General features: G+C 38.4%; 1 protein-coding gene across 4 annotated transcripts in view; it reads right to left on the reverse strand.

Moving 5' to 3' along the window:
- Kit (KIT proto-oncogene, receptor tyrosine kinase) overlaps positions 1 to 19,679 on the reverse strand; it is an 80,789-nt gene that overhangs the window by 23,392 nt on the left and 37,718 nt on the right. For 2 of the 4 annotated variants that reach the window (XM_047567106.1, XM_047567104.1), the window contains exons 3-7: positions 18,151 to 18,432; positions 16,929 to 17,065; positions 12,336 to 12,504; positions 7,999 to 8,188; positions 5,839 to 5,954 (exon numbers count right to left, since the gene is read on the reverse strand). In XM_047567106.1, the coding sequence (XP_047423062.1) occupies positions 5,839 to 5,954; positions 7,999 to 8,188; positions 12,336 to 12,504; positions 16,929 to 17,065; positions 18,151 to 18,432 (894 nt within the window). Of the gene's footprint in view, positions 1 to 5,838; positions 5,955 to 7,998; positions 8,189 to 12,335; positions 12,508 to 16,928; positions 17,066 to 18,150; positions 18,433 to 19,679 lie in introns of all 4 variants that reach the window. The other 2 variants (XM_047567105.1, XM_047567103.1) reach the window with 1 other exon arrangement.

The following is a 19,679-nucleotide window of genomic DNA, read 5'->3' on the forward strand; positions in this document are numbered from 1 at the left end:
CTTCCAGGCACTTAGCAGGTCACTCCTTCAAGATTAAACGAGATAATTATAAACTTTAAGCAATCGTCTGACAGGTTTCTTTTAAAAGTCAGTCACATCATTTCAGAAGTCCGCCTCACTCCATGATGTCTCCAAATTGCATCAGACACACACAAGAACCACAAAAAATCCTCACACTGACACCAAAAAGAATGCGGTAGAAGGGCATTTTGTGTCATGGAAAGATATTCAAAACCTATCTGTTGTTCAACACCAAAATTCAGGTTGTGAAGCAGTATGAGCTCATTTTTACCAAAAAGATAATAAAATTTAGATGCACTGAAAAAATACGTCACAAGGGATATTAAAGAATAAGATGTACATTAATTAGAAGTTAAGCTTAAAACTTGCTTTATTTTTGTTTGCTTCAATACATTTTTGGTTTTTTATGCTTCATAATACTTTTCTAATATGAAAAAATCATTTTGATTTAAAAACATATACCAATGTTCACTCAAACCAAGCTACGCTATGGTTCCGTGGTAGCCCCACAATCTGTTCACAAAAGCAAGAAAGTAAGCCAGAGAGGAGTTCTACTAGCACCAGTCTTACTTAAAGGTTAAGAGTTCTAATAATTTAATATAGGATTCTAATAGAATCTACCTAATGGGGGTAAACACTAAAAGGTAAAATCTCTCAAGGAGAAACCCAGAGAGAATGTGTTTACATTTTAAAATTTTAGTCTCTAACACAAGTATGGCTTGGACATTCATGTGTTTGGAAGATCTACTATTTTATAAAAATAAAAATAGAGGGATTAGGGTACAGTTCAGTGGTGGAGGGGCCTGGGTTTGATCCCTAGCACCAAAAAAATAAATAAAAGAAAGAAATAGAAAGTTAAAAAGGGTTATGAGGTAGGAAGAGATACCCAGTTTCCAAAAGAGGTCAAGTTCTAGTAACTTTGCTCTGTTTTATGAGGATCTTCTTGAAGGGCATAGTGGTCCAAAGGCCCCAAACCAGCAGTCCTTGAAGGCGAGCTGGCCATTAACGTTTCGGCTTGGGAAGCAGTCCCTGAGATTCCAGCCAGGTGGGTGACCCAGATGGCTGAAGGCTGGCAGGCAGTCCCAGGAATCTACATGGCTGGCTTGACAGGCCCACCTTCTCTTTTGGCAAATGGCGCCCTGGCCATGTGCTTTACTTGCAGGTCATTGCGCTGCAGTGGCTTCTACCTAGAATTGGTTCCGCCATCTGGGACCAGATTCAACCATGACCAAAAATACATAAACCCTGGAAGTGAGGTCCAAGGGGAACTCTCTCATCGAGAGTGAGACTTCATTCTGGGTGACTGATTGCTTTGGCTGATTTTGGTATACTGTAGGATCTATAAATAATCACCTAACACCAGGCAGGATGTTAATTATATGACACAGTGATTTAGAAATAATACATTATTTAGCATGTCCTTAAACTGTATCTCAATCCCCCTTTAAACCTCTCCATAAGTGGAATGACATCAGCGACTTCTGAGACTTAATGTGATGCAGTCAGGCGGTCCTTTGGGTTTCCAGTTTAGCTGACTGTTAAAGGCGCTCTCGTAAGCCCCGGATGAAAGCAGACCTTCGGTTCTCAATGTCGGCCTGCAGTCATCACCATCTGAGTTCGCGGTCTCCTCAGCTGACTGGGGTTTAGCACTGACCAGTGTTCCTTCAAGCTTGGGGAGAGATCTCTTTGTGACCCCGAGATACCATTTAAATGCCACATATTTTAAATTCAAAATACCAATTTGGAAATGCTATCAGATAATGCTTTGAAGTTTTAAAGTTATAGGATCTCTTTTTTAAAAAAAATCACTCCAGAAGTTTAAAAAAAATTGATGTATAATCCTAACTTTTTTTTTTATAATTACATATACTACTTTAGGACTCTTATGAGTATTTGAGGTTAGAAGCCAAAATAAACTTACAAAACATTTGCTTCACTTTCTACCACTTGAGTCCACTATAAAGCTTGTTATTTATCCAAGAAATTTGATGCAGAGGAGTCAATTAAGTTGACTTTAATATAAATTAAGATTGAAGTACAAACCTGGCCTTTTATTTGCCCTGGATCTGATTTAAAAAATCTTACTGTATGATATTTCTTGTAACCAAAGAGACTGGATTTTTAATAAGTAGCACAGGCTAACTATAAAATCTTGAAGTAATTTTTTCTAACATCTACAGGAATTTGAGAAAGAGTAAAGTCTATTAAGTGCTTTGAGGTAAAGATTTAAAGTTTTTAGCATTCCATATTCCTCCTAATTTTCATTTGCAAGGGAAACAGATCACACTTTCACAAAAAGATATCATATATTTTAGAACTAGGAATTTGGTTCCTATATTCATCTTGGACAAGTGATTCTAAGAGTAATTACAGCAATGCAAATTCAATGCAAAGAATAACTGACTTTTGTTTTACTTTGCTTTTTGTATTGGGGACTGAACCCAGGGGTACTTTACCACTGAGCTACATCCCTAATCCTTCTTACTTTTTGAGACAGGGTCTCACTAAATTGCTTAGACTGGCTTTGAACTTGTGATCCTCCTGCCTCAACCTGTCCAGTCCCTGGGATTACAGGCATGAACCACCACACCCAGTTTGCTTTGTTTTTTAATGAAAACTCCCATCAGTTAATCTTCCATTGCAAGTTCTACTCAAAGATAGCAAATACATCCTAGCTCTTGGCCCTCAAAACCACCACGAGTGACACTGAGAGAGTTTACCAGACTTATGTATATCATGGCTTGGTTACAGAAATTTAAAACAGAATTAAAACATTCTCAAGTTTAACATGTTACACATTTAATCATTTTCTTAACATGAATGATTTGAGTTCAGTAATTTAAAAGCCCTCCCCCCACCTCATATATATTTAATATATTGAAATCTACATATGAAAATTTCAAAACAAATGGTTTTTTTCCCACCAACAAACATTTATTCATTTCAAATCAAGGATTTCCACTAACATTTCTCAACAGTGAATCTATTAAGCAATTATGCATCAGTGTCACTGAACAGCCTGAATTTCTGCATGTGTTATCTTGGTTTTTATTAATTCTAATGTTTGCAGAATGCAATTCCTTGTACCCTGGAGGCTAAACTTATTTACAGAATAAACCATGCAGTAGACCTACCTATGTAACGTCTCATCTAAAATGATGCCCAAATGCATCATTTTATAAATGATAAAACTGTTCCAAGTTCTAAATTTTAAAACAAATTTAGCTTTTGATTTCAAATAAAAAGTCCTATCTCATAACACTGTTTTCTCTCTCTCTTTCTCTCTCTCTCTCTCTCTCTCTCTCTCTCTCTCTCTCTCTCTCTATATATATATATATATATATATATTTTTTTTTTTTTTTATCAAAAAAATTCACAAATCAGCCAACCCTAAATGTAGAGTATTTGGAAACACCCCACCAGAGGGAGTTCACATTTGGAAGTCCAATGTGCTAGCAAGTGAATGCCTTTAGTCAGTTTGGTGTCTGTAACAAGCTGACAGGAATGAAGAGACTTCCTGAAGAACTTAACCAGAGAGGCCAGAGCCTCCTTTATTCTCATCTGTATCCCCAGGGTGATACAGCAGGGTATTGGACACCCAGGCCCCAGAAGAGGAAAGGTCTCCTATGACCAGGGAGGGATTCTCTGGAAGGCTCAGGGCATATCTGATCTAGTTTCAGAGAGGTACAAGTTCATCAGAGAAAGTGATTAAAACTGATCTAGTCAGGTGGCAAGTCAGCCTTGTAAGTAAAGTGGTAGCAATTCTGTCCTCCAGAAAAAAGTCAGAAATGTTCTGGGGTTAATATCTCAAGACCAAATGACAGATTGCTCTCTAGCAGATGGAAGCATGAAGAACACAGAAAGGGATCCATCTCAATGTCCCTCTGGCCTTGGTGCCAGGGAAAGGAGAAAGAACACAAAACAAAACTCCCAACTGCTGAGCTTCTCCATGAGAGTTCTGTGGGGCATGCCACACCCATGGTCTGCTGTCTCTGGTTACCACAAGGAGAAAGAGGAAGACCGAGAACATTTAGAAGGAGTGATTAGGCAAAGAAATTTTTTTTTATCTGTGGAATCTAATGAATAAAAAAGCTTATGCTTGTATTTTATGTATCTCTGCTGTTTTATTTCACTTTTCTAGTCACTATTTTTACTGTATTTTGGAAGAAGTGAATTGGGAATTTGGGGGTGCACAGCAATGAGTCACTTGCCATAGATGGTTGAGAAGCTCTACTGCACTAGAGTGCTCCCCCCAAAAAAAGTTTTGAATGAACAGTATGCTTGTGAGAATACTGATTTGCCTACAGTCACCTCTTAGGTTAGTTGAATATTAAGATTTTTCAGCAGATAATTTTGCCCCTGTGTGATATACTAAGCTCCTTTGATTAACATTTGAATTAATCTAGAAACATTTGAACTGAGGGCAATGAGATACCACATAATCAAAACTGTTCTGAGGAACTGAAATAATAATTAACATGTTTCCCTTGAAAAGGGCGAGTTCTGTGGTCAAACAAGTTTGGGATAATACACTCCATTCCAGAACCCCTCCAGGGGAGGCAGAATACACATCTGCACATTAAGGATTCTGGAGAGGCCCTGTAATTTTTTTTTAAACATTGTTAATTATATGCATGTGACCTTCTTTACCTAAACCCAGATTAACATAGTATTAAGGAAACAAAATTTTGGAAATGCTGATATAGTAAGAAAATCTCTAGATTAGCAATCAAAAACCTGTCCAGAGTGTCACTCAGTAGCTGTTTTGTTCCGACATTTTTAAATGAATCAAGCTACCCACCCCATCGCCCTGGCTAAACTGCAGCACCACTTGACTTAATTATACAAAACACAGCAGGTAAGCTCCTTCAGGGCAAGGAAAGGGCTGGAAGCCTTTGTTTCCACAACCCCTCCTACAGCCCAACACACAGGAAGCACTCAGTCCAGTTGCTAAATTGTCTATAGGGAATGTTCTGTGGTCTGGCAATCCCTCAGACCCCAGGAGGGCCAATTCTGACATTCCTTTTCCTGGGCTACTCCCTGACTCTGGTGGGTATGGTATGGTAGGCACCAGTTCACTCTCCCCTGGGAATGCAAATTGAATCCCATGTAGAGTCAGGAGGAAGCCATGCACCTGGTAGAGGCTCCATCTGGGGCGCACGCTCCCTTGGCCTGAACCCCTGTTCAGACAATTCTTGAAGAAGATGTGACAGGTAGGAGGGGGTGGTGCCCCAGCAAGGCAGTGTTGAGGTTCCCATGAACACAGTCACCCTCCCTCAGAGACCACCTGCTTGCTACCTGCTCCCACAGGACCCACATATTACTCAGGAAGACCCCGGAGCTGGATCAATCAATACTGCATTGGTCTTAAGGGAGGACCGTCTAAACACAAATCACATCAGAGCCTGGAAAGAGAAAGCTCTGCAACAAAGAAATCATGTCAGGGCTTGACGGCGTCTCTCTCCCACCTGACACCACAACCCAGCTCCCATTCAACATCTGGCTGCTATTCCAACAATCAATAATAACACGTTTTCCCTCGACTTGCTATTTTCAACTTGTATGGCTCCTGTTTACTTCAAAGGCAGCCCCCAGAATTTGTGCCACTTGAACAAGGTCATGTGGTCAGTGAAAAGTAGGACAAGGAATTGGTTTTCTCTCCTAACCACCAAACCACGAGGTCTTTGTTAAGGTCAAAATTATCATGAAACATTATTTACATAGTACACAATGAGCTCAGTTCTGCAGCTGTTACAAACACGAGCCACAACATGCAATAAAAAATAAAAAGATAAGGAGCCCCCTTCTTGGACTTACTGTTCACGTAAACATTAAATGTCATGGAAGCGTTGACATCAGAGTTGGACACAAGAAATGTGTACGTGCCTCCTTCCGTCCCTTTTAATCTGGTCAGGTGAAGTTCACTTACATATCTACAAGGAAGGACAATAAATCAGTTCCTGGTTGGATGCCCACCTCCACCTCAGAGCGCATATCTTTTTCGGGTCTACCTGAGAACAGATGCCTGTTTGGGGTAAAATACAACTCACTTAGTTCAGTATTAACAAAATCCACATTAATGAACATGTATACTTGACTTGGGACAAATGCCTGCTGTATGATAACACAGCACTGGAAAGGCCGTCTGAGCACCCAAGCAACCTCAGAGCCTGTGGCCTCTCTTTCTGTCCCTGGCTACTCTCCCAGCCATCTCTGCCCATGGTGCTTTCTCCAGCCTCCCATGGGTGTTCTCAACTCACCTGCCCTGTTTGGCATTAACCCCACCCCCACACACCTGGCGAAACCTCAGATGGCTGGCACCTACCATCTTTATGCAGATGTGGCTGAGCCTTCCAGGCACCATCCACTCTATTGCCCAACCTTGACTCTTGCCACACTGTCATCTCCTGATGCTCCTCCTGCCCCGCCAGACCTCATTTCCAGAATCTACTGTGATATTTGCTGTTCCAGCTTCTGCTTTACTATGGGGACACTAGATATGGTTGTGTAGACTGAACACTATACAATCCTCGGGCTAATTAACTGGCATGGGCTACCATGTGGACATATCACCCTGGGCTGCCCTGGACCAACAGGCCATCTGCAGTGGCCTTAATTAGACTCTCCTCTCACACAAAGGGTGACCTACCCAGAACCACTTGCTGCTGCTCACAACTTTCCAGTCTCTACCTCCAAGGCAGACTTCTCTGTCCTGCATCTTCCGCACAGAACTACTTCCAGGTCCCTACATCCCCTTTCTGTGGGTGCACCCAACGATGCCCAGGGCCTGCAACCTCTTCCTGGAGCCAGTCTCAAGCTCTTGAACCCACTGGGAGGCCAACAGGCTGGGGATATACAACTGTCCAGCATAGAGCTCCCTGAGGTCACCTGACCCACATCCTTACTTGGCTCCTCCTCCAAGTCCTCAGCAGGTCTTTTGTTCCTTGCATGAGACCCCTGTATCTAGTTCTGTTTCTAGAGAACCTGTCCTAAGATACTTCCTACCTGGGTGTTGCCAAGATTCGACTGTCAACCTCAAATTTAATAAACCCAAACTGACCTGGCTTTTTCCCCAGAAAATTGACCTTCATCCTCCTCTCCTTGCATAGTGTGGCCTCTCATCAGCCAACCTAAGAGTATCTTCAGGCCCTCCCTTCATTTTCTTCCCATGCCATCTTCTGGACACCTCCCAAATCTATCTTCTTCCCTCCAACCCTCAGTCCACAGCCCAGGACACTCTTACGTCTAGGAAAACACAACAACTCTACCCAGGCACTCTTTATTAGTCATTTGATCTTTGTCAAATTACTCCACCTCTTTGTACCCCAGCTTCCTCTTCCATAAAAATGGGGGAAATGAGAGTGTCTACTTATAAGGTTTGTGAAGACTAAAATTATCAAGTTAATAAATGTAAGGTACTTAGAACCTTGCCTGACCAAAAGAAAAAAACACAACAGGCACATACAACGTGAAGCATTATCGTTGCTACTATTTTCATTATAATGTTTTGAAGATCAAACAAGAGGTTTTGATGTAAAAGCACTTGAGCTCACCTGACCCAAAGCTACTTAAAGATTCTTAGTTTCCTTAGAATTTGAAGGAGTTGAGTAAAGGCATTAACTTTCCTCTTCCTCTGAAGAGTATTTATTTATTATATCCTGAAAATATTCTGGTCACTGTTTTGGGCTTTGCTGGGCTTCGCTCAGAAGAGAGCTACGCTATGAGAGATACCTCTCCCCTTTTACAAATGAGAAGACCAGGGCAGAGGCCCTGCAGTGCATGCTCCAGACATAAGCAAAGTGGAATACCAGAGGACTCAGGAGGCCGCCCTGGACTTCCTTCCCTTGGACACCTCCAAACCCCCCTTGTCCCTCCAACCTTAGTCCTGGGGTCTCTTCATACATTGACAGGTCACAGAAACAGGAGCTGGGAAGGACAGTGGAAGTGGGTGAGCCCCAGTCCAGGTCCTTTTCTTACCTGATATTGCTTTCGTTCTCAGACTTGGGGTAATCTTCCCACTTGTTAGCGGTGGTCCGGTTCATGTATATCCACTGCTGGTGTTCTGGTTTGGGGAAGGCCTCATATTCAACAACCAGATCTACATTTTCTCCATCATTTACAAATATCGTAGAATTCATCATGGAGAAGATATTAATGAAGCCTCTATCTAATTATGACAGAATGAGACAGAAATTGTTATCCACCACTGTCTAAGAAGAAAACACAAGCCATCATAGAATTAAAAAGACTGGCTTCTGGAATTAACTAGCAATAAGAGAGACAATTTTAACTAGCCTTGGTCCATTTTACTTTACTCCTGTGAAACTGTTTGTTGTCTCAGGGTAAGAAGAAACATACACTGGAAATCCTGACTTCCCAAAGCAGTTCTTTAAAAGATCTGTCACCATCTCCAAAGGCTTCTCATTCCACTAGTCTCAATGATTATTAGGTCAGTAGGTATTGGGGCTAAATACTTAGCCCAGACCCAGACCCTATAAATTTGTACATATGATAAAAAATACCATGAGTGAAGAAAGAAAAAAGCCCTAATGTCTAAGAAAGATGATGAAAGAATGTCATTTTGTATTTGAAGAAAAATAAACTTAGGTCTCCTCATATATCATACATCACTGATAAAGAACATTTTAATGAAGAATCAAAGCATCCTTTTAACTAAACCACAGTAATGATTCCTCTCAGACTTAGGAGGGTGTGGCAGGTTCTAGACTTTTGGGAAACAATAAAAGAAAAACATCCTAAAAGACAAATTTGAACACATAAACATTTTTAAATGTCTATGTAGTAAAGTTAATTAAGGTAACAGGGAAAAGACGACATTAAAATACAGAAGGAAAAATGCTTGGCCAAACTAGTAATTAAAATACCATAGCACTTTTCCCTTATTAAAAATAGCAAAACTAATTTAAAATAAACTCAAGAATCTTGCGAGTGTGGCAAAAGTAGCACACTGACTCACACACTGTAAACTGGCACAGCTCTTTTAGAAAGCATTCAGCAATATAGATCTTTTAAAATTATCTATTTTTAAATCTAATCCTGTAATTTCCATTTGAGAATTCTTCTTAAAGTGGGGTAGATAGACAGACACAAAAGAAGTGCTGTTGACACTAGTTATAATAATTTTTGAAATGACAAAATAGAGAACTGGTTAAATAATGCAGCCTTAGAAATGGTTACATAAGAAAAAAGAACTTGAAAAAGAGCAATAAAATAATTGTCCATGTTATTTTTATAGTCACTATTTATGGACTGTTTATTATGTGCCAAGAGCTACCCTAAGTACTTTAGCAGACATTTTACTTAACAATCGTGATGTTCAATCTGAAAATAATTCAAGAACTGTAACCTCTAATTTATAAATAAAAAAATATAGATTTGGTAACTTCTAATTTATAGACAGAGTTGATGACAATCTCTAACTTATAGATGAAATAGATGATTTATTTTTGGCTCAGGAGCTATGCAGCAGAGACTAGATTTGAACACAGGTTTGAAAGAAGTCGAGGCCAGTCTCTCCTTACTACAGCATATCCACTCTTATTTTAAGTGTGAGAATATAAATAAAATTGTATGTACTATTAAACTTTACATACCAAAATATTAGAACTACTTAAAAGATTTTGTTAAACTGCTATCAAGTTAATAGGACAATGTAAGAGATTTCATTTTATTCTTCTATTTACTTTTTAAAATTTAATTATAAAATTTGAAATTATTCATTAACTTTAGTGCTATCTGGGTAAATACACTGAGATATGCAAGAGGTTGTCATTGTCATTTTTACTGCTCTTTAGTTTCCTACAAGTTCAGAATAAAAAAACACAAACTCTTCTTTGTCCATTGTACCAATTTATAAAGGGTCTTTCAGGTGAGAATGGAAAATTATCCAAATAAAAACTGGAGAAAGATGGGAACCCCGACGTCATTCAATTATTGAATTATAAATGACATACCTTGCTATTCTTTAAGCCAATTAAGGTTAATTTTATCGGACTAAAAGATTCATCTGCATGCTACATTAAATTTTCAGGTTCTCAAGGTCATAAATTCAAAAACAGTACACAATGCAAAATATTCAGATTATTTCAGACAATATTTGCACCAAAATTATTTCTATCACGATGACCATATATAACATACTTTGTCCTCCTGAGCTTTCAATGTTCAATATAGGGTTATGTCATAAAGTGAAACAGCTTCAAATATCCACAAAATGTTAAGAATGATTAAAACTTTACCTTGGTTGCTGTCACAAAAACAATCAAAGAACTTCACTCAAATTGTTAGAACATCAAGTATAATCGTTTGCAAATACTTATGCATTAAGAAATTGGTGATGCTTTAACATTTAATCAAGTGCAAACTCTATGCCTGATACTCCCATGAAACCGACTGCTGCTTCTCCTGTGCAGTGTGGGAGTTCACGGCTGTGTTTCTTAGAAGAGAAAATGTAGGTGGAACTGAAGTTAGGGTGCACTAGAAAGTTAACTAGTATAGCCCTCAACTCAAAACCAGGTCAGATTCAAGCTTCTCTAGCCACAAAACGAAAACAAAAAACCCATAACCATGTGGGATTATGGGTATGTTGATACGCTTACACAATAGTAACCTTTTTATTATCTGCATCTATTTTATATGTATCTATATTATATCTACATTATATATATCCCTGTAACATCATGTATGATTTACTATATATAATTTAAGAAAATTACTTAAAAAACAAAAACAAAAACAAAAAACACCTGGATCAGGATGGTCCCAAAGCCACCTTCTCTCTACCATTCCACATTGGATCCCAATTCTATTCCCAATGCCTAAAAAATTACTTTTCTCTGTCTCTTCCTGTTCCCCTTCCACCATGATCCCCTCCTGACACAATATAAAACCAGATTCAAATTTCACAGCCACAAGTCCTTCCAGTCACACATTTATAATTCTTGGAAATTGATGAATGGATTTTTAAAATCCGATTACATATAACAATATGCTCAAAACATCCTTACTAATTGCTTTCTGGAGCTGAAGCTGATATATCAACATGCTCCCTAATCAACTTAGCAAATTAGTGCTTATGGAGTTTAATATTTTAAAAGCATAGCTTTCTATTCAAATTAATAAATGGTTCACAGTCACATTTAGGGACAAACTGGTATACTTTCTGTGTGCTAACTCTATAATTGCAAGAAGTGTCTTTTCTGTATTCATTCTGGTGAGATACTTTCCATTAGAACATGGGCAGAAACACCAAAATTTTAAGAGATTATGATGGGGTGAATCAGAGCTCTATCACTGCTACATGAATTATTGAAGAAAATTTGGGGAGGGGGAGAGAGATGGAAACAAATATTGCATTATTTCAATATTGCTCATGATGATGAATTCCACCACCCCACAAGTATTTAATTAAAGCCAAGCACTAAGAATATGATTGCATTAAGATAATTATTATTGTTCTCAGTAAATCAAAATCACCAAATAACTCTGGGGGTGGGGTATGTGCTAGGATGGAACTCAGGGTCTTCAGGATGCTGGGCAAGCGCTCTACCACTGACCTACATCCCCAGCCCCTAAAACATCAAGCAACTTCAAACAACTTATTACGTTCTGCTCTCTTTAAGGAGATGCTTGGGAAACAAGTTTAGTGGGATTTCTAGAGCAGAGAGGACAAAGCTAAACCAACTGCGCATACCAGATAAGACAGGGTCAGGGCAGATGACCCTCTTCTAGTTGATTCTCTAGAACCAATGCCCCATGACCCAGTGGGCCTCCTTCCTGGAGGCTTATGCCATCCATCACCTTCAAGGTTGCTGACAGGCTGAGGTGAAGGGGAGCTCCGGGCAGGTGGTGCCCAACTCAGGCTGTACCACAAATGATCAAATGACGGGCAGAGGAACGTTACCGAAAGACTCAGAAATACTCCAGCCTCTAAGCATTTGTACTTTCTGATAAAAATAAAATCTACAGCCATTTCCAAACTCGAGTCATTCAGCAAAGACTAGAATTTTAGAAAAAGCTCAACTTATCCTTTGCCGGGGAAGAGAGGGTGGGTGGCACAGGGAATGACAGGTTTAAACTTCAGAGACAGACTTTTCTTCTGTGAAACTGGTGGAATTCACTTGTGTTGTAGTTGTAAGAGGCTACAGGGAGATTATTCATTCATTCATTCATTCAGTGATAATAAAATTCTAAGAATCTGTTCTTAGAATTCCATTTACATAAAAAGGAAACTATCTAGTAATTTCTTCTTTCACTATTGCCAGTAATTTATACATTCCCATAGAGATATTTACCTACTACTTTCAAGGTTGTTGTGACATTTGCTGATCCAAAAGTATTATTGGCATAACACATGAACATTCCAGAATCATTAACTCTTGCTGAGCTGATCGTCAACGTTTCCTGACGTTCATAATTGAAGTCACCCTGATGCCAGCTATTACGTTTTACCTGTGCTTTAGTCTGCTGGTTTCAGAGGGGGAAAAAAAAATCAAAGATTACCATATAATTTATATTCAGGATCTTTCCTAAATTAAAAATAGCAGCAATTAACTTCTTCATATTAGCATTCATTATACACTACTTAAGTAGGAATAATAAAGCATCATGACAAGACTGTCATTGGAACTCTTCACATCTTACAGGGTTATATTGAAAGATACTCATTATTAATGATTATGAAGAAACATGAAAATTCATTTCAAATTCCCTGCAGTATTAGATTTTAAAAGTGACTATATAAGAACTATTACAGAATACTGATATTTTATAATGAGTCAGCATACTTATGTCATATTAACATTTCCTGTTATCTTTTTCTGTTCTATATTCCAATGATTGAAAGAAAAAACACTGGCATTAATAATGTTCTAGTTTATTAACATTTATTATCTGCAGGAAAAAAAAAATCAAAACGTGTACAACTAACTTGGAAATTCATCCTGCAGTTCTTACCCAAAAGAATACTGGCAGGTACAGAAGACAGTTCTGAGAAACACAAGACATGAAGACCAAGCGAGAGTCTTGAAGCATGAACTGAAGAGAAAGGGCTGTGAATTTACCCTTGTGGGGTTATTATCTCACTCTTATTTGTCTACAGACAAGGAGACACTAAATGGATTTAAAATATCATGGAAAAACCATAGTAGAAACTACAGCAGCTCCTTGAAAAAATTAAAAATAGTCAACTATCGCCAGGTGCGGCTGCGCACACCTGTAATCCCAGGAGCTCAGGAGGCTAAAGAAGGAGGATTCAAAGTCACTCTTGGCAACTTAGCGAGGCTCTAAGCAACTCGGTGAGACCTTGTCTCTAGATAAAATATAAAAAAAGGTTGGGGATGTTGCTCAGTGGTTAAGCACCCTTGGATTCAATTCCTGGTACCAAAAAAAAAGTGTCAATTACAGCTTTCTGTATTTTCCAAATTTTATGTCATGTGCACACATATTCCTCTTACAATGAAAATTTGAACTGAAAAAAGAAAGTAAACAGGAGATGATATTGACATGAAATGAAATCAAGGGTGGTTCCCTGGCCAGGTTATGGCAACCGTAATAGAACACTGGACAGTGCTGTAAGTCAGAAGGATCCTTCCAGAAAATAGCCTGGCAGTACCCCTTGGAAAACTTCAGCAAATTTATCTCAAGGAAATAACAGATGTCAAAAGCTCCAAGATGCTGACTGCAGTTAAAACTCAAAAGAACCTAAATGACCTAACAAATACGGGTAACAATAAAAATTATGACTATGTAGAAATGAGGATCCAAAGGAAAATGTGATGTTTATTCAATCTGAGAAGTGGGTATGAGGTGTTTGTTAGATGAACTTTGTGTGTTTATAAAATGAATAGTTTTTAAAAATTTTTCTAAAAGACAAATGTTTGTATTACTTAAAAAGCACAATTTGAATATACTTTAAAACTGCAGCCATATGTTGGTACATATGCATGCAGGAAGAGACAAAAGTAATACGAAGAAAATATATGGGCTATATTGCATTTTAAGGACTAGCCACCTGTGACTACTGTGTACTTGTAACATGGTAGACAAAACTGAATTATGTTTTGTGTATGTGTAAAACTTGTTCCAGATTTTGAGAACTGAGTATGAAAAAATAATGCAATATATTATTAATAACTCTTCTGTTAAATGATAACATTTTAGATACACTGGGTCAAATAAGACATTTGATTAAAATGAATTTTAACTCTTTTATTTCTTTTTATAATATACCTACTTGAAAATTTGGAATTACTTGAGGCTCATAATACATTTTTATTACACAGCACTATACTCTACTAGCATGGGGTTGTGCCTATTTCTTTTTTCTTTTTTAATTATACTTTTGAACTTTCTCTTTTAGTGCTGGATATTGAACCCAGAGCCTTGCATATACTAGGCAGGACCATACCTCCAGCCCAATTTGGAAATTTGTTTTACATTAATATTTAGCACACATAAAAGTTGACTGCTGACGGTAAATGGAAAGAAGAGAAATGTGCTTTGCTCTTAACTAAGCGTGAACTCCTCAGCAAGGCAAAGACACCACTAGTCCTAGCATTTGTTCCAAAGAGGCATGAAGAGACAAATTCATCTTTAAAGGTCTTTGCAGTTTAGAACACCGTATAGATTTGAAATCGCCCCTTCTAAGAATTTCTTCTACGAATTGGCAGAGTTTGGCCATTTCACTCCATCAGATCAATAACTAAAAAGATGCCACAGCAAAGTGAAGTCACATTTGCAAATGCCTTTCTCAAGTCATTGTTTCTCAGATTTCCCTCCTCCAAAGGCAGGGTGACACAGAGTTCTAGGTTGAACACACTAAGTTCTAGATTCAAAGAATCTTCTACCTCTTTCTTTCAAGGGCTTCAGAGTTCACAGTAGGAAGCCAAGCAGCAACACTGAATGGGTAGGTGCTGGATGGAAAACTTGCAATATCCAGAAATCATAATTTAGGATACAGTCAAACTCAGAATTGAAAGCAAGCAAACATGCTAGAGTTTGGAAGGTTACCAAGATTAACAAGTGTTGAATAAACTCCAAGACTCTCTTATGCTTAAACAAATAATTTCAGCAACTTTAAACTATTTGTCCTAAATTTCATTGAGATAAACTTAATTCTAAAAGGTCAGGATCAAATATTATAGATTTTTGGAATAATTTGATAGTGCTAACAGCATTCCAAATCAAGCCAAAGGATATCAATCAAAGATTCATGGGTGAACCTTGGCAGACAGCCAGGAGCCCCATCTGCAAGTCACACATTACATATTGTTTGCATGTGATTTGGTTTTCTTTAACCCTTGGAGGTACACCCTGGGATTTCCCCAAGGAGCTCCCAACACTGAAGGCTTATCTACCAACGCCAGTGGATTAATTGGGAATGGCATGCAGGGCTCCTGGGAAAAATGGTTCTGAACAAAACCACCTGGGGCAATTTAATTTCTCATCTCAAAAAGGCTAATTTTCAAGTTACAGAGGCTCAAATGCACACACACACAGTCTAAATTGTTCTCTCATCTGACATCAAGGATTGTAGAAAGCCAATTAATACAGGATCGGGTTCTGTAAAGTTAGCCAAAAATCCATACATAAGCTATTATTTTTATTACATTATGTGATATGAAAACTAAAACTTGTTTCTCTGAGCCACTGGTTTGAAAGAACAAGTCTCTAATATAATCCATTGTCCAGGTCAATGGTAGGCTTCATTGAGCAAGATATCTATCACAGGTCTACATGAATACCATCAGAAAGTCTGCATTATGCTAATTACCATGGTTATGTTTTTGGCAAAGAATTCTTTAAACAGGCATGAAATTGCCAATGTTGAAAATAAGGCATGAGGAGGAGGGGGAGGAGAGAGGAATAAAATATGGTGTTTCTTTTTTCCAATCTAATGCACACATGTGTAATGAGGAGAAACCACTGTGATGGTTAGTTAACTAGATGGCCACGATCACTCAAAAAACAGAAAGGAAAGAAAAAGCTACTGACAACTTGGTCAATGAGAATTTTAAAGCAAAATATTCGGGAAATTAAGACAGTTGAAAACCTTATTAGTAATATGAGTGATTAGGGATTAGAGGAAAACAACTTTAAATATATGTCTGGAGATGTGGCTCAGTGGGAGAGACCTTGCCTAGCATGCATGAGGACCTGGGTTCAATCCCAGCACCACAAAAAAGCAATGAAACAAACAAAAACCTGGCTAAAATTTATGACATACCTAACACAATATCTGACATATAGCAGGCATTCAATATGCATCTGTTTAATGAATGAGAACCTAAACATGTCCAAATGTTTCAGATTAAAGGGAACCATTTTATTAATAGCAACTAAAACAAATAGAAAACCATTAGCAACTTAAACTCAGGTAATCAGCCTCAAAGGAGAAAATCAGACCCACACAAAAAGAAACCTGGCTCTCTAATTAGGCCATTTTGTGGGCGAGCTTTCTAGTTCATATTTGAGACCATTTACTCTTTGAAACTATGGAAGGGAAACATTAGCAACTCCTTCTATTTTAAGTAATCAGTCCTGCATAGTACAATAGCTTTAAATCAAGGTATTTATGAAGCTAACCACTCCTTTTCTTAAAAAAAAAAAAAAAAATTCAAGTCAAAGAAACAACATTAATAATATGATACTGACGTTCTCTCCAAATAAATTTAGAATATGACTGTTAATTGTCACTAATAATAAATGTATATACAGCAGTACATAAAGGGCAGATAAGCATCTGAACAAACTCCCAGACAATTCCATGCCACTGCATGCTGGTGGAGTCACGCCCAGGACACTTTTTTTTTTTAAAAAAAGAAAACCTTTAACATCTCCCACACAGAACACTATATTGAGACGAACGAATGAAACAATTCACTCACCTGACTGTTGTCCTTCATCCACATCGAGCCCACAGAAGTGGACACATCTTTTATTGTGCATGTCACTGAAAACTCTTCCCCTTCCCTAAGAAGATAGTTTGTTTTGGACACAGACACAAGTGGTATAGCTTTGATGGCTGTAATAAAAAGAAATATGGCCCTCAAATCAGCCTTTCTATTTTAGCATGAAATTTTAACTTGCCTTTTTTTTCTCAAATGTGCACAGCTTTTTTTGGTCATAATTTAAATTGAAAAATATGGCACTGACCTACCTATATTACATGCATATCTGAGGATATCAACAATTACATCATACATCCTTCAAATAAATTCATTACTATTGAGTGAAAAACACAGGAATGTCTACTATGAGATTCTAATGCAAGTGGAAAATGGTTTTTCAAAAGAGGAGCCCCCTGAGCATCATACAGCACTTTTAATCTTGGCTTCTGACAATCTTCACGATTTCATGGGATGTGACTTACAAGTAATTATATTCTTTTAACCAATCAACATCTTTCCCACATATTATACAAATAATACCCTGCTTGCTTCTAAAAAAAAAAATCACATTTTAAATAATCAAAGTTTCCTTCATTTCAAAGAGCATACTTTTTAAAAAGCATTAATAACAACAACTCAACAGCTGAATCCCAACTAGTGTTGAATTAGGTAATCTCACATACAAAACCTAGAATATCTTCCAGCTTCTCAAATATTCTACAGAATGCCATAATAATAACAAGGTCCAGAGTCAACTGATACCTTCCTTCTCAGATCTGGAGTAGTTTGGGAAGGCAGTAAAATTAATTGGCTAAAGAGAAAGTCAATTCACAATAGAAAAAGCATGAATCATTTGGAGGTTAATCTTTTCAAACAGTATAACTAAAGTTTCCCACTAGGTTTCTCTTGGTGTGAACACTCAGTGCAATTATATAGCTTTGGGATGACCTAAGCCCGTAGGTTTAATGACCATCCCAATGTGGTCTAAGTGCCAATCTATGGCAGACACACCATCTTAACTAGAAAATGTCACGGATGAGTCACTTAGGGCTGCCACTGTGAAGTGAGGTAGTCACAGCTGACATTAATTGGAAGCTGGGGGATCTAATGAAGGGCCCATGTCCTGATCACCTACACTATGGTGGAACAGTGAAAAGACAAGCCATCCTTAGGTGAACAGATTCTCAAGTGCCTAGAAAAATGAAGGAAGGCGCTATACCTGCCCTCACTTTCAGGATCAATCTATCCGACTGCACCAACTTGCCCTTCCAGGTGGCTGTGCAGCGGAAACAGAGTCGATGGTAGGCGCGCTTCACATTCCTGATTGTGATACCAGCCTTGGGGTCAGGGACAAATATCAGGTCCTTGGGGAGAGGTTTCCCTTCACACTCCTTGAGGGAATAATCGGTCACCTCGGGGTCCGTCACTGGACAGCGGACCAGCGTATCATTGTCTTCTTTCCCATACAGGGGAAGGCCAACGAGGAAAAGCTTGTCAGGATCTATAAACATATAAAAATTAGTATGAATTGCTGGTCACAGACTGAAAACATTCTTACAAGATCTAAGATGTTGGTTTTTGTGACAGCAATTCTTAGTGACCCCTTTTTCTGTGCAAACAAAAGCAAAATTTATTCAAACAGCACTAACAAGTAAGAGGCACTAAGGTTGGACCATGACATACTTCATCAATCTTCAAAATGTCTATGATTAGCACAACAGATCGAGCATCCCTTGCTTCGGACCAGGAGTGTTTCCGATTTCAGAGTTTTTTAGATTTTGGAATACGAGCAAAAGACATTACCAGTTGAGCATCCCCAAAACAAAATACAAAAAATTTTGAGTGTCCCGTTGATGATCAAAAAGGTTCAGATTTCACAGCATTTAGGATTTCAAATTTCCAGATAAGCATTGACTCAACTTGTACCATTATCTGCATTTTATGGATAAGAAAACTCAGGTCTCTAGATAGCAACTCTCCTCAAGTGAACCACCCAGGAAACTGCTGTGCAAAAACCAAGTTGCCAAAATCTGAGTTCTTAAAAGCCTGAGAATATTCCATTACAAGAGCTATTCCTTTCCTTCAACAGGTAATAGCCCGAGGAGCAGCAGCCAATAAATCAGTCCTGATAGGGCAGGGGCAGGTTCTCCTGAGCTGCCAGGTTTCAGAATGGTCTAGCTCCCAAAAAGGATCTAGAACTCCGGGCAGGCTATGCAGTCCAAATAACACATGGGCCTCAATATTCGTACTTCTCAAAAGAAGTGTGTAAACATAACTTCTGGAAGGTAAATAATTTCAAATGCACAAGTAGAGCTTACAAGTTTCATTACTGTCATTGAGATATTTTACTGCCCAGGCCAGGACATTTGTGAGCAGAAGGGGACACTGTTAATCATTCTGCCAGGACACAGGGGACAGTCGGGGAAGGGCTCCAGCAGCCAGGGACCTCACATAAGCAGAAACAAGTCTGTGTATTCTGTGGACACAATCCTGGCCACCCTGTACTCTGCAGATAAATGGGTACATCAACAGATCACATTAAAAATAGGTTTTCAAGATGTCCTTTACATCTGCACACCAGGTGTCCCACAAAAATGAATTTGACATCTATTTTATCATTTAATTTTGAAGAAAAAAATTTTTCAAAAAATGTCATGGTCACAACTATGACCTGAACTGCAGCCGGTTATTTTTCTGACTACTCTCTCTCAGTCATCAGCATCTAGCTCCTCAACGATGCCCCACTTT

This window comes from Sciurus carolinensis, chromosome 10, assembly GCF_902686445.1.
Source record: "Sciurus carolinensis chromosome 10, mSciCar1.2, whole genome shotgun sequence".
Taxonomy (NCBI): domain Eukaryota; kingdom Metazoa; phylum Chordata; class Mammalia; order Rodentia; family Sciuridae; genus Sciurus; species Sciurus carolinensis.